This window comes from Dreissena polymorpha, chromosome 9 (genome assembly GCF_020536995.1).
Source record: "Dreissena polymorpha isolate Duluth1 chromosome 9, UMN_Dpol_1.0, whole genome shotgun sequence".
Classification (NCBI taxonomy): Eukaryota; Metazoa; Mollusca; class Bivalvia; order Myida; family Dreissenidae; genus Dreissena; species Dreissena polymorpha.
The window spans coordinates 7,983,246-8,000,999 of NC_068363.1; the positions used below are offsets into that span (position 1 = coordinate 7,983,246).

The 17,754-nt window shown below is 39.0% G+C and overlaps 1 protein-coding gene and 1 long non-coding RNA gene across 7 annotated transcripts in view; one reads left to right on the forward strand and one right to left on the reverse strand.

Annotated features, from left to right (window-relative positions):
- The window catches only part of LOC127845516 (zinc finger protein ZFAT-like), a 68,612-nt gene extending 54,008 nt beyond the window's left edge, over positions 1-14,604 (forward strand). For 5 of the 6 annotated variants that reach the window (XM_052376505.1, XM_052376506.1, XM_052376504.1 and 2 more), the window contains exons 21-26: positions 2,346-2,480; positions 3,176-3,380; positions 8,602-8,683; positions 9,943-10,106; positions 10,675-10,812; positions 13,883-14,604. In XM_052376505.1, the coding sequence (XP_052232465.1) occupies positions 2,346-2,480; positions 3,176-3,380; positions 8,602-8,683; positions 9,943-10,106; positions 10,675-10,812; positions 13,883-14,044 (886 nt within the window). In that variant the 3' untranslated portion in view covers positions 14,045-14,604. The remainder of the gene's footprint in view (positions 1-2,345; positions 2,481-3,175; positions 3,381-8,601; positions 8,684-9,942; positions 10,107-10,674; positions 10,813-13,882) is intronic. The other variant, XM_052376508.1, reaches the window with a different exon arrangement.
- Positions 14,340-15,623, reverse strand: LOC127845529 (uncharacterized). The gene is made up of 2 exons (XR_008033249.1): positions 15,228-15,623; positions 14,340-14,604 (listed from the first exon to the last, which is right to left on the reverse strand). It is a non-coding gene; the product is annotated as an uncharacterized LOC127845529 (long non-coding RNA).
- Positions 15,624-17,754: the final 2,131 nt, after the last annotated feature.

Consider the following 17,754-nt stretch of genomic DNA (forward strand, 5'->3'; position numbering starts at 1 on the left):
GGACAACGCTTTCCGCTTTTATGGTATTTTTAGTTTCAAGGAAGTACCTCCTTACCGAAAATCAAGTTTAGGCGGAAAGTGTTGTCCCTGATTAGCCTGTGATGACTGCACAGGCTAATCTGGGATGACACTTTAGGCACATGCATTAAGCCCAGTTTTCTCAGAACAAGACTAATTTCATTGTGTTTGATTTTTATTTTAGTGGCAATTTTATCCAGTCATATGATATCACTGTCTTTTACTCCAGCTTATCATATAACAGTGCAGAGCTCCAGATAAGGGTCGTATTTTCGTAATTACGAATTATTTTCAAGTCCGTTATGAATTTATTTTAAAATCTTGTTGTACCATTAAAAATTACAAACTCAAGTTACGAATATTATTTTTACATCGGTTTGTATCGATTTTTATTGAGTTCTTTTCGCGTAATAAAGATTTTTTCAGTGCTTATATAGAATGATTATCGGGTTTGTTTAACAAAGCGCATTTTTTTCCAATAAAAGCGGCGTGTACAATCTATCTGTCAAAAAACAATTGCGGCGCCCAGAGAGTGTCCTAATAAACTGCAAAGCCTGCAAAAACACTCTTTTAACATATTGTACACAAAGTGAGCCGAAGTTGAATGTTAAGATAGACATTATAGAAAATATCTTATATGATGTTGTATGTTCAGTTGCCGACACAGTCAGAAAAGCTTAAAAAAACGCGACACGATGGGTCCAAATTTAAACAAACAAAAACCTTGAACGAGTGGAAGGGACATTTCCTGTGGCTAATTGTTAAAAAGATTGATGGGGAGACCCGTTTTTATTGTGAAATATGTAAAACAAATAATCCAAGTCATGCAATCTAAGCAAAGTCTGGGCATATGAAGGTTTTTGAAAAATAAAATTGTATAATACTGAATAGACACTTTTGAACTTGTATAAATAAAGTTGTTAGTATGTTTATTTTGATTTTTTGCATGAAAATAACCATTATTATTTATTTTTAGGTCATTTAGAAAAGTTAAGAATTATTTTCCAAAACTTAGCAGTAACATTAAGATTTAAAATTCAGAGTTAAGAATTCTTTTTGAAAATATGGTAGTAACGTTAAGAATTTCACAAAACCTTATCTGGAGCTCTGTAACAGTGTATAACAGTAACAAATTCCTTTGCATGTCTTTAGGTGTCCATAAAAGGCTACTCATTCATTGTCTATTTCTTTGAATGACTACAGTCGTCCATACCAGGTTACTTATTAATTGTCTATTCATTTGAATGACTACAGTCGTCCATACCAGGTTACTTATTAATTGTCTATTCCTTTGAATGACTACAGTTGTCCATACCAGGTTACTTATTAATTGTCTATTCCTTTGAATGACTACAGTTGTCCATACCAGGTTACTTATTAATTGTCTATTCCTTTGAATGACTACAGTTGTCCATACCAGGTTACTTATTAATTGTCTATTCCTTTGAATGACTACAGTTGTCCATACCAGGTTACTTATTAATTGTCTATTCCATTTGAATGACTTCAGGTGTCCATACCAGGTTACTTATTAATTGTCTATTCCTTTGAATGACTACAGTCGTCCATACTAGGTTACTTATTAATTGTCTATTCCTTTGAATGACTACAGTTGTCCATACCATGTTACTTATTAATTGTCTATTTCTTTGAATGACTACAGTTGTCCATACCAGGTTACTTATTAATTGTCTATTCCATTTGAATGACTTCAGGTGTCCATACCAGGCTACTCAGACATTGTCTATTCCTTTGAATGACTTGAGGTGTCCATATAAGGCCAATCATTAATTGTCTATTCCTTTGAATGACTTCAGGTGTCCTTATCAGGTTACTCAGAAAATTACCATTCCTTTGAATGCCTTTTGGTGTCCATACCAGGCTACTAAGAAATTGTCCATTCCTTTGAATGTCTTTAGGTGTCAATACCAGGCTTTTAAGAAATTGTCCATTCCTTTGAATGCCTTAAGGTGTCCATACCAGGCTATTAAGAAATTGTCCATTCCTTTGAATGCCTTTAGGTGTCCATACGAGGCTATTAAGAAATTCTCCATTCCTTGGAATGCCTTTTGGTGTCCATACCAGGCTACTAAGAAATTGTCCATTCCTTTGAATATCTTTAGGTGTCAATACCAGGCTTTTAAGAAATTGTCCATTCCTTTGAATGCCTTTAGGTGTCCATACCAGGCTATTAAGAAATTGTCCATTCCTTTGAATGCCTTTAGGTGTCCATACGAGGCTATTAAGAAATTCTCCATTCCTTGGAATGTCTTTAGGTGTCCATACCAGGCTACTCAGAAATTGTCTATTCCTTTGAATGTCTTTAGGTGTCCATATGAGGCCACTCAGGCCAGTCACCTCAAGCGCCACATGGAGACTCACAGTGTTAAGCGACGCTATGCCTGTAAGGATTGCCAGTATTCAGCCAACACCCTTGGCTTTCTAAAGGTCCACTATGCAAGGTATGTACACAGTTGACAAGCCCAAGGTAAATTTTTTTTTAGAGGAAATTCCTTGAAATCATTGCTATTTTGTTGTCCCGGTTTAGTCTGTACATACTTCAGGCTTTCACGGCTGAATGTAGAAGATCCATATGAAAGGAATTAAGACTCGTCAAGTTTTGGCCCTTAGTAATTTAGTCTACTGTAGCATACATAGTGCATCTATCTATGTCCAAACACCATGCATTGTAGAACCATCAGTTTCTGTGACTTATTTCTAGTTTTTACAGGCATTATGGTCAATGATGAGCTAAAATTAATCATTAAAATTTAGTTCCTGGCATTGAGTTAAAGCTACAGAGTATTCTTTTATTTAAGGAAACCAGAAATGTCAGACTATCATTATGGTCGGATAGAAGAATTGAGGGTATATTGCTTTGCAACTGTACCTTGGTCAGTCATTCAGTCTTATTTTTTATATTTTTTTTATGTAAACAGGGCAAATATAAATTTTACTGGGCTAAATGCATGTGCATGAAGTATGGTCTTGAATTTGCCTGCACAGTTTGCACAGGCTCGTTCAGGACAACATGTTACACCTAGACTGGATTTTTGTTTAGAAGAGACTTCTGCAAACAGAAAAATACATAAATGAACATGCATAAAGCCTAAGCTTAGAGTTTGACTCGAAATGTCTCATTTTTATCCTCCTGTAGGTTTCACAAGTCTGTGGAGTCCACAGATATTCCTGTCATTGCCCAGGATGTGACTGGTATGCAGGCAGACAACTGCTTCAAGTGCCTCAGCTGTGATTACCTGTTTGGAAACCTCTCAGACCTCAAGCGCCACCTGAAATCTCGTCACCAGATCGATGTCAATGATCTGTCACAGGTTGTGAACGAGAGCTCCAATGAGCTGCAGGTAAACTAATAGTTTGTGATTTAGCCGTGCTTTTGGGTAACTGGGCTAAATGCATGCTGGTAAAGTGTCCTCCCAGATAAGCCTGTGCAGTTGACAAAGGCAAATCAGCAACTACATTTTCAGGCCAACTGGGTTAAGCTGAGAAGTGACTTTAGGCTAAAAATGCCAAAAAAAACCTACGAGTGCCATCTCTGATTAGCTTGTGCAGTTGGTAAAGGCTTATCTGGGATGACACTAAAAGCACATGCATAAAGCCCTGTTTAGCTTGTGCAGTTGGTAAAGGCTTATCAGGGATGACACTATAAGCACATGCATAAAGCCCTGTTTAGCTTGTGAAGTTGGTAAAGGCTTATCTGGGATGACACTAAAAGCACATGCATAAAGCCCTGTTTAGCTTGTGCAGTTGGTAAAGGCTTATCTGGGATGACACTATAAGCACATGCATAAAGCCCTGTTTAGCTTGTGCAGTTGGTAAAGGCTTATCTGGGGTGACACTAAAAGCACATGTATAAAGCCCTGTTTAGCTTGTGCAGTTGGTAAAGGCTTATCTGGGATGACACTAAAAGCACATGTATAAAGCCCTGTTTAGCTTGTGCAGTTGGTAAAGGCTTATCTGGGGTGACACTAAAAGCACATGTATAAAGCCCTGTTTAGCTTGTGCAGTTGGTCAAGGCTTATCTGGGATGACACTATAAGCACATGCATAAAGCCCTGTTTAGCTTGTGAAGTTGGTCAAGGCTTATCTAGGACGACACTAAAAGCACATGCATAAAGCCCTGTTTAGCTTGTGCAGTTGGTAAAGGCTTATCTAGGATGACACTATAAGCACATGCATAAAGCCCTGTTTAGCTTGTGCAGTTGGTCAAGGCTTATCTGGGATGACACTATAAGCACATGTATAAAGCCCTGTTTAGCTTGTGCAGTTGGTCAAGGCTTATCAGGGATGACACTATAAGCACATGTATAAAGCCCTGTTTAGCTTGTGCAGTTGGTCAAGGCTTATCAGGGATGACACTATAAGCACATGCATAAAGCCCTGTTTAGCTTGTGCAGTTGGTCAAGGCTTATCAGGGATGACACTATAAGCACATGCATAAAGCCCTGTTTAGCTTGTGCAGTTGGTCAAGGCTTATCAGGGATGACACTATAAGCACATGCATAAAGCCCTGTTTAGCTTGTGCAGTTGGTCAAGGCTTATCAGGGATGACACTATAAGCACATGCATAAAGCCCTGTTTAGCTTGTGCAGTTGGTAAAGGCTTATCTGGGATGACACTAAAAGCACATGCATAAAGCCCTGTTTTTCCCTTGGTCAAGGCTTATCAGGGATGACACTATAAGCACATGTATAAAGCCCTGTTTAGCTTGTGCAGTTGGTCAAGGCTTATCTAGGACGACACTAAAAGCACATGCATAAAGCCCTGTTTAGCTTGTGCAGTTGGTAAAGGCTTATCTAGGATGACACTATAAGCACATGCATAAAGCCCTGTTTAGCTTGTGCAGTTGGTCAAGGCTTATCTAGGATGACACTAAAAGCACATGTATAAAGCCCTGTTTAGCTTGTGCAGTTGGTAAAGGCTTATCTAGGATGACACTATAAGCACATGCATAAAGCCCTGTTTAGCTTGTGCAGTTGGTAAAGGCTTATCTGGGATGACACTAAAAGCACATGCATAAAGCCCTGTTTAGCTTGTGCAGTTGGTAAAGGCTTATCAGGGATGACACTATAAGCACATGCATAAAGCCCTGTTTAGCTTGTGCAGTTGGTAAAGGCTTATCTGGGATGACACTAAAAGCACATGCATAAAGCCCTGTTTAGCTTGTGCAGTTGGTCAAGGCTTATCTGGGATGACACTATAAGCACATGCATAAAGCCCTGTTTAGCTTGTGCAGTTGGTAAAGGCTTATCTAGGATGACACTATAAGCACATGCATAAAGCCCTGTTTAGCTTGTGAAGTTGGTCAAGGCTTATCTAGGACGACACTATAAGCACATGCATAAAGCCCTGTTTAGCTTGTGCAGTTGGTCAAGGCTTATCAGGGATGACACTATAAGCACATGCATAAAGCCCTGTTTAGCTTGTGAAGTTGGTCAAGGCTTATCAGGGATGACACTATAAGCACATGTATAAAGCCCTGTTTAGCTTGTGAAGTTGGTCAAGGCTTATCAGGGATGACACTATAAGCACATGCATAAAGCCCTGTTTAGCTTGTGAAGTTGGTCAAGGCTTATCAGGGATGACACTATAAGCACATGCATAAAGCCCTGTTTAGCTTGTGCAGTTGGTCAAGGCTTATCTGGGATGACACTATAAGCACATGCATAAAGCCCTGTTTAGCTTGTGAAGTTGGTCAAGGCTTATCTAGGATGACACTATAAGCACATGCATAAAGCCCTGTTTAGCTTGTGCAGTTGGTAAAGGCTTATCTAGGATGACACTATAAGCACATGCATAAAGCCCTGTTTAGCTTGTGCAGTTGGTAAAGGCTTATCAGGGATGACACTAAGCACATGCATAAAGCCCTGTTTAGCTTGTGAAGTTGGTAAAGGCTTATCTGGGATGACACTAAAAGCACATGCATAAAGCCCTGTTTAGCTTGTGCAGTTGGTCAAGGCTTATCTGGGACGACACTATAAGCCCTGTTTTTCCAGAAAGAGGCTCAAATGTCTCAGCTTCAAATTAAAAAAAAACACTAAGTACAAAGCGTTCAGTCAAGAATATGTTCCATTTTGCCCCAAGCTCTTTTAAGTTAAAGATTTACCTCATTTTTATGCCCCCAAAGGAAGGCATATAGTGATCGGACCGTCCGTCTGTCTGTCTGTTTGTCCTTCCGTCACACTTTGCGTTAAGGTTTGGCGTTTAGGTTTTGAAAAATGCTCATAACTTCTATGACGCTTCAGATAGCAACTTGATATTTGGCATGCATGTGTATCTCATGGAGCTGCTTATTTTGAGTGGTGAAAGATCAAGGTCATCCTTCAAGGTCAAAGGTCAAATATATGGCTTCAAAGCGGCGCAGAAGGGGGCATTGTGTTTCTGACAAACACATCTCTTGTTTTGAAAGCTTCTACCTCAGAGAAAGAGAGTGGAACGTAAATGCGGCCTTAGCACTTGTGTGCAATCTCAGGAATACAGTACTCATAAATTGCTGTCAATTAACAATCGTTAAATAGTATAATTATAACACAAAATATAGAAGTATAATTATAATACAAAATAAAGTATGTAAAAACAATGATTTGGGAATAGTTCATCTAAAAATAGAGTAGGACTGATCATTTGGTGAAAGAATAATTTATTTTTGTGCTGAACTTAATTTAAATCTTTTATGAAACAAAGAGGTAACTATATATAGTATTTTTGAAATCCATATAAGTTTATTGAATTAAAATCAATTGGAAATAAATATATAAAATACCTTAGAAAAAATATCACAGTAAAATTGGGTTTGGACCCAGATCTTCTTAGTGAGAAGGCATACCTTACTACTGCTGCACTTCAGTCCTTCACACTATACATAGCTTTATTATGCCTCCTTCGAAGACGAGGGGGTATATGGTTTTGCTGGATGCCTGTCAGTAGACCAGTTCATTTCCGATTAATAACTCGTCAACAAATTGACCGATATGCTTGATACTTTACATGTGCAGTAGCCTTGGACAGTAGATGACTCATATTTAAACTAGGTCACTAGGTCAAAGGTCAAGGTCACTGTCACAATAAGTGTGAAAATCGTTTCCGATCTATAACTCGTCAACGAATTGACCGATTGGCTTGATACTTCACATTTGTATTGGCCTTTGACAGTAGATGGCCCCTATTGACATTGGGGTCACTAGCTCAAAGGAAATGGTCACTGTGACATTAAGTGTTAAATTGGTTTGCGTTTGATGTGTCATCAAAGGATTGAGTGATGGGTGTCGAGGCCCTGTTTGGGGGTTAATCTGTCTCCAACCGCGGAGCTCTTGTTATGTAAGCTTGTTGTTTGTGAGCCTGGGGACACCAGAAGTGATAATGATTGCTTAGTTTTGCCCACGTGGTGATTTGAAACGGCTGGAGAGTTATAAGTAGATGAAAAGGTGTCTTATGACAAGTTTGCCAATATGTTAAAATGGCTAATCGAGGGAGTTTTGAACTTTCATAATATGTCAACAGTGTGTGTTTTTTCAGCCAGTTGAATTAAATAGTATTATATTTTCATGATTTTCAGACAGAATGATTAATTTAAGTTATTTTCCTAGTTACCGAAACTGTTTTCGGAGAAAACCCGAGCTATTGTCATAGCCACCTTCTCTGCCGTCCGCCGTAGGCGTCGTGCTAAAACCTTAACATTGGCTCTAAAATCAAAGTGCTTCCAGCATCAACTTTGCAACTTCATTTGTAGTTGCACCTTGATGAGTTCTACACGCCACACCCATTTTTGGGTCATTAGGTCAAAGGTCAAGGTAACTGTGACCTCTAATATCAAACTTTAACATAGGCTCTAAAATCAAAGTGCTTCCACTTACAACTTTGAAACTTCATATGTAGTTGCACCTTGATGAGTTCTTCATGCCACACCCATTTTTCGGTCACTAGGTCAAAGGTCAAGGTCACTATGACCTCTAATATAAAAACTTTAACAAAAACCTTAACATTGCCTCTAAAATCAAAGTGCTTCCACCTACAACTTTGAAACTTTATATGTAGATGCACCTTGATGAGTTCTACACGCCACACCTATTTTGGTTCACTAGGTCAAAGGTCAAGGTCACTATGACCTCTAAAAAAATATAAAAAATAAAAAATTCTGACAAGCTTTCGCAGCTGAGCGTGGCACCCGTTATGCGGTGCTCTTGTTTTTAATGTACCAAGAACAAGTGCAATTATGTCCAAATGCATCAAATTATTGTCTGTGTACTGTTGCTTTAGAATAGCTATAGATATAAAGAAGATATCAGTTCTTTTTCAGTTTCCCTTATGAGCCATGCTCTGAGAAAAACATAGCTTTATGCATGTGGGTAAAGTGTCCAGATTACCAGAAACGACACTTTTGCCCTTATACTGGATTTAGAAGAGACTGCATCTAAATGAAAAATTCCATAAAAGAGAAGAATGTTGTTCCTATTAAGTTTGTGCATAGGCTAATCTGGGGCGACACTGCGCACATGCATTAAGCCCCATTTTCCCATAGTGGGGCGTAAGTATTTCTTTGCCTACTGTATGCTTTGTGTGGTCCAGGTGCAGATAGGAGAGCAGGGGATTCAGCAGGTGGAAGGGTACCCTATCATGGAGATCAAACTGGACCAGGCACAGATTGCAGGTACGAGAGAACACCCCTCCCCCCCTCATCCACCATGAAATCCAATAAAAGCTGCATCAAGCCTCATGTGAACACAGTTGCTCCAGACATGCCGGAACTTTATTTAAATGCATCTGTCTGGTTGTCTGCAAAACCGGATCAATTGATACTCTAATGAAACTTGCACTGTTTTAAAGTGGCAAAGACAGATAAATTATGAACTAAAAAGTTCTCAGAAGGTTAATGGTAAAAAATAAACAAAGCAATAAGGTAAACAAGTATAGGATCATCAAACATCCATGCATGCATCATTTATAATGTGCAACAATTTTTCTCCAGAGATCACATGTTAAGTAAACGATTTTGGATTAGAATTGGTTTCATGTGTTCAGACTTGTGTAGGGATATGTAAAGGTGTTGGACACTGTTTAATTGATATAATATGTTAACAGTATGAGACTTACAATGATGGAATTGGACACCTGTTTAATTGATATAATATGTTAACAGTATGGGACTTAAAATGATGGAATTGGACACCTGTTTAATGGATATAATATTGTAACAGTATGGGACTTACAATTATGGAATAGGACACCTGTTTAATGGATATAATATTGTAACAGTATGGGACTTACAATGATGGAATTGGACACCTGTTTAATGGATATAATATTGTAACAGTATGGGACTTACAATGATGGAATTGGACACCTGTTTAATGGATATAATATTGTAACAGTATGGGACTTACAATGATGGAATTGGACACATGTTTAATGGATATAATATTGTAACAGTATGGGACTTACAATGATGGAATTGGACACCTGTTTAATGGATATAATATTGTAACAGTATGGGACTTACAATGATGGAATTGGACACCTGTTTAATGGATATAATATTGTAACAGTATGGGACTTACAATGATGGAATTGGACACCTGTTTAATTGATATAATATTGTAACAGTATGGGACTTACAATGATGGAATTGGACACCTGTTTAATGGATATAATATTGTAACAGTATGGGACTTACAATGATGGAATTGGACACCTGTTTAATGGATATAATATTTTAAGTTATATTTAACAGTATGGGACTTACAAAGGCAATTCTATCAAAACCTTGTTAAATATGGCTTCAGTTAAATAATAATGTTTCTCTCCCTCTCTCTCTCTATATATATATAAAGTACAGGGTCAAGTGTTTAACCAGCTCTTAAATATCAGACCCCAACAAACAGATAGTTATATCTTTGTCCAATGTTACAGATGGTAATCTTGATGAGAAGACAGCGTCTGTTGTAAGCATCCTGAACCAGATCATGGGTCTACAGCAGGGAGGGGCTGGGCTGGGGGCAGGGCTGCGTCAGGGAGAGGGGCATGAGCACCAGCAAGGAGTTGTGGTGACCCAGGAAAATATTGTTGTAGAAAATGTGAGTGCAAAGACATAAAGGGGTGATTCATTTTTGGGTTCTTGTCCTGTCGGAGGGATGTAATTTGATTTTTATATCATTCGATACGGGGTACATTGTTTTTGGCCTGTCTGTCTGTCATTGTATGTGTAACAAAACTTTAACTTTGGTCATAACTTTTGCAATATTGATTATAGGAACTTGATATTTGGCATGGATGTGTATCTCATGGAGCTGCACATTTTGAGTGGTGAAAGGTCAAGGTCATCCTTCAAGGTCAAATGTCAAAAAAACAAATCCAAGCCAAAGAAAGATATAAGCTGTAAAGGGATATAATTTTCTGTACCTGCCAAATAATAAAAAATATATAAATAAATCAATGCGGCGCAGTATGGGGTATTGTGCTTCTGACAAACACATCTCTTGATTATTTCTGTTCTATTTGATAAATAATATATGGAGTACCGGTATACCTACTATATACTGAACAATCAATTATCTTTTAATGAGCAATTTAATACTGACCCATAGTCATACACATTCGTAATGCCATGGTTATAACAGACTGATGGTCTATGGTAATTTGCAGGATGGTAGCCACGTATACCATGTGAATGCTGGGACCACAGGGTTGGATGATAGTCAAGTGTATCACGTGTCTGGCAACACAGCAACCACAGAGATAGACGGGCACCAGTATGTGATACAATATGTCTCACAAGCAGAGGTGAGTGGGCCAGTATGTGATACAGTATGTCTCACAAGCAAAGGTGAGTGGGCCAGTATGTGATCTAGTATGTCTCACAAGCAGAGGTGAGTGGGCCAGTATGTGATCAAGTATGTCTCACAAGCAGAGGTGAGTGGGCCAGTATGTGATCCAGTATGTCTCACAAGCAGAAATGAGTGGGCCAGTGTGTGATCCAGTATGTCTCACCATCAGAGGCGTGTGGGCCAGTATGTGATCCAGTATGTCTCACAAGCAGAGGTTAGTGGGCCAGTATGTGATCCAGTATGTCTCACAAGCAGAGGTTAGTGGGCCAGTATGTGATCCAGTATGTCTCACAAGCAGAAATGAGTGGGCCAGTGTGTGATCCAGTATGTCTCACAAGCAGAGGTGAGTGGGCCAGTGTGTGATACAGTATGTCTCACCATCAGTGGTGAGTGGGCCAGTGTGTGATCCAGTATGTCTCACAAGCAGAGGTGAGTAGGCCAGTGTGTGATACAGTATGTCTCACCATCAGAGGTGAGTGGGTCAGTATGTGATCCAGTATGTCTCACCATCAGAGGCGTGCGGGCCAGTATGTGATCCAGTATGTCTCACAAGCAGAGGTTAGTGGGCCAGTATGTCTCACAAACAGAGGTGAGTGGGCCAGTATGTGATCCAGTATGTCTCACAAGCAGAGGTGAGTGGGCCAGAATGTCTCACAAACAGAGGTGAGTGGGCCAGTATGTGATACAGTATGTCTCACAAACAGAGGTGAGTGGGTCAGTATGTGATACAGTATGTCTCACAAGCAGAGTTCAATGGGTAAGTATGTGATACAGTATGGCTCATAAGCAGAGGTGAGTGGGCCAGTATGTGATCCAGTATGTCTCACAAGCAGAGGTGAGTGGACCAGTATGTCTCACAAACAGGTGAGTGGGCCAGTATGCGATACAGTATGTCTCACAAACAGAGGTGAGTGGGTCAGTATGTGATACAGTATATCTCACAAGCAGAGGTGACTGGGTCAGTATGTGATACAGTATGTCTCACAAGCAGAGGTGAGTGGGCCAGTATGTGATCCAGTATGTCTCATAAGCAGAGGTGAGTGGGTCAGTATGTGATCCAGTATGTCTCACAAGCAGAGGTGAGTGGGCCAGTATGTGATCCAGTATGTCTCATAAGCAGAGGTGAGTGGGCCAGTATGTCTCACAAGCAGAGGTGAGTGGGTCAGTATCTGATACAGTATGTCTCACAAGCAGGGGTGAGTGGGCCAGTATGTGATCCAGTATGTCTCACAAGCAGAGGCGAGTGGGCCAGTATGTGATCCAGTTTGTCTCACAAGCAGAGGTTAGTGGGCCAGTATGTGATCCAGTATGTCTCACAGGCAGAGGTGAGTGGGCCAGTATGTGATACAGTATGTATCACAAGCAGAGGTGAGTGGGCCAGTATGCGATCCAGTATGCCTCACAAGCAGAGGCGAGTGGGCCAGTATGTGATCCAGTATGTCTCATAAGCAGAGGTGAGTGGGCCAGTATGTGATCCAGTATGTCTCACAAGCAGAGGTGAGTGGGCCAGTATGTGATCCAGTATGTCTCACATGCAGTGGTGCCTGTGCAGGCTGATCTGGGACAATTCTATATGCACATGCATTAAGTCTGTCTTTATGCTGCCCGAAATAAAATTTCGGCGGAGCATATATTTGCCAGTTTGTCCTTCCTTCCTTACTTCCTTCCGTCACACTTTTGATAACGTTTCTCATAGCGCCTTCATTACTTTACCAATCTCTTTCATATTTGCATGTAGGTACCTTGCATGGACCTCTACCTTTTGATGAGGTTTGAGGTCACTGGGTTCAAGGTCACCGAGGCTAATAATAGATTTTCCTTCAGGCTCTTGTTACAGTTTCTTATAGCGCCTTCAATACTTTACCGATCTCTTACATATTTGCTATGTAGGTACCTTGCATGGACCTCTAACTTTTGATGAGGTTTGAGGTCACTAGGGTCTAGGTCACCGATGCTAATAATATATTTTCTGTCCAGTTTTGTTACAGTTTCTCATTGGGCCTTGAATACTTTACTGATCAATTTCATATTTGGCATGTAGGTTCCTTCCAGGAACTCTACCTTTTGATGAGGTTTGAGGTCACTGGGGTCAAGGTCACTGAGGCTAATAATAGATTTTCCTTCACGCTTTTTCACAATACTTTACCGATCTCTTACATATTTGCAATGTAGGTACCTTGCATGGACCTCTAGCTTTTGATGAGGTTTGAGGTCACTCGGGTCAAGGTCACTGAGGCTATAATATATTTTCCGTCATGCTTTTGTTACAGTTTCTCATAGGGCATTCAATACTTTACCAATCTCTTTCATATTTTGCATGTAGGTACCTTGCATTGACCTCTACCTTTTGATGAGGTTTGAGGTCACTGGGGTCAAGGTCACCAAGGCTAATAATATATTTTTCCGTCACACTTTTGTTACAGTTTCTCATAGCGCCTTCAATATTTTACCAATCTCTTAGATATTTGGCATGTAGGTACCTTGCATAGACCTCTACCGTTTGATGACGCTTGATGTCATTTGGGGTCAAGGTCACCGAGGCTAATAATAGATTTTTTTAGGTGGTTATTAACACATAGATTGACGAAGCGCATCATTGGGGAGCATCCATCGTTTTCAACGATACTTCTTGTTTTTTTCAGATGCCGGCGTACATTTCTAGTGTTTAATAAGCATGCATCATTATGACAAAAAATTGTTTTTTTGAGTGTAAAATCATATTATTAGTTCATCAGACCTGCATAATGGATATGTGTTCACTTAGCAGGTCTGAGCTTTGATCCCCACTCTATGAGCGTTTTCAAGATTTTATCTGAAAATTGCCAATCAATTGTTCCACCCAGGAAAGAATCGCAAGAGTTTCTTAATAAAGCTTAGGCTTTTGCTGCATTCACACTAAACAGAGTAATTGTCAACTCAGTTCATGACATGAATTTATTTGTAGACATTGCATTAATGTTGAAACACAGTATTTAGTCATAGTCAAAGCTTGATCTTCGATGTTATATGTGGCTCATGCTCTTCAGGATGGCTGTGTGGAAGTGCAAGGGGACAGCATTGAGGAGGAAGTAATGACAGAGGACCATGTGACCACGCATGACCAGATACTGGCAGAGGGCCATGTCACAACACAGGGTCAGATAATCATGGACGGACAGGTGTTGACAGAGGGACAGGTGATGTCTTGATGTGTTCCTGCATCATGCTGAGTGATGCACTTGCAGGGATAGTGTATGCCCACAGCTTTAGGTACAACAATACTGCAAGACAACCAAGCTTGCATGTGACATTGCTTGCCTAAGCTGATGGTAGTTAATTGAGCGTTTATTTGGTTATGACTCCCAACAGTATTATTAGTGTTCTGTGCTGAATACTTTCTCATCATGGGGGATTTGGTCATAGGGGTTTGAAAGTGGTTGGGTCTTAATTTTGTTAGAAAACAATTGAGCCCCATTATACATCACCCTCTTTCTGGGAAAACTGGGCTGAATGCATGTGCGTGAAGTGTCATAATGGATACGCCTCTGCAGTCTGCACAGGCTTATCAGGTTTGACACTTTCCACCAAGAAAGAATTTGTGTTTAGAAGATACATCCTTTAAATAAAAAATTCCATAAAGGGGAAAATTTCACTGATAACTTGCGCACACTGTACAGGCTAATCCGGACCAATACTACGTGCATGAATTAAGCTCAGTTTTCCGTAACAAGGATCAATTGATAAACATTGGTTTTAGTCTGTCCCAACACTTATCGTGTAAGTACCTGTTATCGAACAGCACCTATTATCGGACGTTTAGTTTTGGTTCTGTATGCACATGCGCAAAAGTGCGCATGACGTCACATTGATAAACAAATGGTCGCACATGAAGTGCATGACCTACTTGCCTACTTAGCTTGAAACAAATGCGCCGAAAACAGGTTAAAGGAATGCATTTATTGTTATTTACACCGTTTTGTGTGTTTTTTGCTATTACTTTTTGAATGCATTTATCAAAACGTGCATTTACACACCAAAAAGCATATTTCCGTTTGCAATTTTGATTGCAGCAGACGCAGATTTTTTCGCCGAGTGCACGTCACGTGATAGTCATGTGACTTTGTATATAATGGAGTAGTATTTATGAAGTGTCGGTAATAGGTGATGTTAACATGGGCCGCCATTTTGTTTTGTCTGCTAGAGGTGACAATAATCAGGGAATCATTGTTATGAATTCTTGAAGGTAGTTTGCTGAAAAACTTTACAGATAAATCATTCAATGATTGAACTGTTAGTCATTTGTTAAAACAAAATGTTTTTGTCATTTTAAGTGTTTCAATTTTAAGGTAATTTAACGTAATTTCTTAGGTGTTCGATAACTGGTTCGTCCACCATAAAACTATTTGTGATGTACTAGAGGTAGTCTGCAGATAGGTTCTGCACATCTACATACATAGCCCGTAAGCTAGACAAAGACTATCCTCACACAGAATACAACTTTTTAAAATGGTGAACAAATTTTTAGCTGGAGAATAAAATGAATGTGTATTATTTATGATGTGAAAGTATATCTTATACGAGTCATGATTGATATGTAAGTAGTTAATTTATTTCTACACTCAGGTGCTTGCAGGTTCATGTATGATTCCTAAATTGGAAATCTGTTATTTTGTATGATGTATTTACTCTAAACTGTTGCTGAATTTTGTTATGAGGGTTGTATTTTCTATGCCATGGACCTCTGACATGTTTTCATCAATAAAACCTATTGAATTACATCTGTCATAAAAAAAAACTAAAGACTGAAACAAAACTGTATTTAATTTGTTTTTGTTATTTAATAAAAAATAAATACTAAAACAATATTGTAGTGAATTTGTTTGTTTATGTTAGTTATCAAACATCTGCAATGGTGCTGTTGTTTTTCATAACACATATTGCAGCATGTCCCACAAATTTTTAAATTGGAAAAAAGTTCAAACCGGATGATAATGGTGTATAGTAGGTAGATATTGTCTACAGCTGCTGGCTATCACGCTTGGTTTAATGATAATGTTGTATAGTAGGTAGATATTGTCTACAGTTGCTGGCCATCACGCTTGGTTTAATGATAATGTTGTATAGTAGGTAGATATTGTCTACAGCTGCTGGCCATCACGCTTGGTTTAATGATAATGTTGTATAGTAGATAGATATTGTCTACATCTACTTGTCATCACGCTTGGTTTAATGATAATGTTGTATAGTAGGTAGATATTGTCTACATCTGCTGGCCATCACTCTTGGTTTAATGATAATGTATAGTAGTTAGATATCGTCGCTGTCGTTCTCAAACCTCGTAGCTCCAAAATTTTCAAAATATTTTTTTCATCTTTTCCGAATATATGAAGTCTGGCACGTGTTTTGTGCTATATCTCGTAGCTCTACGCCAATCAGAGCCCTCGAAAAAGCCACGTGACGACATGTTGTAGAATGATTGTTGGCTTTTTTCCCGGTGAGAAGTCGTAGCGATGCCATTTCACCTATAGGTACGTCGTTTCGTATGGACAAATTTGACAAAAACGTTTTTATAATTTTTTTAATTTGCAACTACGAGGTTTCCTATCAGGATGAATTGTCGTACCTCATAAAAATGACAAAACTGTGGTGACAAAATATCGTAGCTACCATGTCTAACTGTCAGTATGACTTATCAGTATGACTTACGCATCTACGGCTTATACCGTATTTTGCAGCTTCATTTGTTTGGTATTTTTACAGAATTTCAATTTCTAAAACATCGTTATAAAAAAATGAGACGTTTTTTTCTCTCTCCTGAAAAGTTGGCATTTTGTAGCTACGAGGTTTGAGAACGACAGCGACGATATTGTCTACAGCTGCTGGCCATCACTCTTGGTTTAATGATAATGTTGTATAGTAGGTAGATATTGTCTACATCTGCTGGCCATCAAGCTTGGTTTAATGATAATGTTTTATATTAGGTAGATATTGTCTACATCTGCTGGCCATCACGCTTAGTTTAATGATAATGTTGTATAGTAGGTAGATATGGGCTACATCTGCTGGTCATCACTTTTGGTTTAATGATAATGTTGTATAGTAGGTAGATATTGTCTTCATCTGCTGGCCATCACTCTTGGTTTAATGATAATGTTGTATAGTAGGTAGATATTGTCTACATCTGCTGGCCATCACGCTTGGTTTAATGATAATGTTGTATAGTAGGTAGATATTGTTTACATTTGCTGGCCCTTGGTTTAATGATAATGTTGTATAGTAGGTAGATATTGTCTACATCTGCTGGCCATCACGCTTGGTTTAATGTTAATGTTGTATAGTAGGTATATATTGTCTACATCTGCTGGCCATCACTCTTGGTTTAATGATAATGTTGTATAGACGGAAGATATTTTGTACAGCTGCTTGCCATCACTCTTGGTTAAATGATAATGTTGTATAGTATGTAGATATTGTCTACAGCTGCTGGCCATCACTCTTGGTTTAATGATAATGTTGTATAGTAGGTAAATATTGTCTACATCTGCTGGCCATCACGCTCGGTTTAATGATAATGTTCTATAGTAGGTAGATATTGTCTTCATCTGCTGGCCATGACTCTTGGTTTAATGATAATGTTGTGTAGTAGGTAGATAATTGTCTACATCTGCTGACCATCACTCTTGGTTTAATGATAATGTTGTATAGTAGGTAGATATTGTCTACATCTGCTGGCCATCACTCTTGGTTAAATGATAATGTTGTATAGTAGGAAGATATTGTTTACATCTGCTGGCCATCACTCTTGGTTTAATGATAATGTTGTATAGTAGGTAGATATTGTCTACTACTGACCATCACGCTTGCTTTAATGATAATGTTGTATAGTAGGTAGATATTGTCTTCATCTACTGGCCATCTT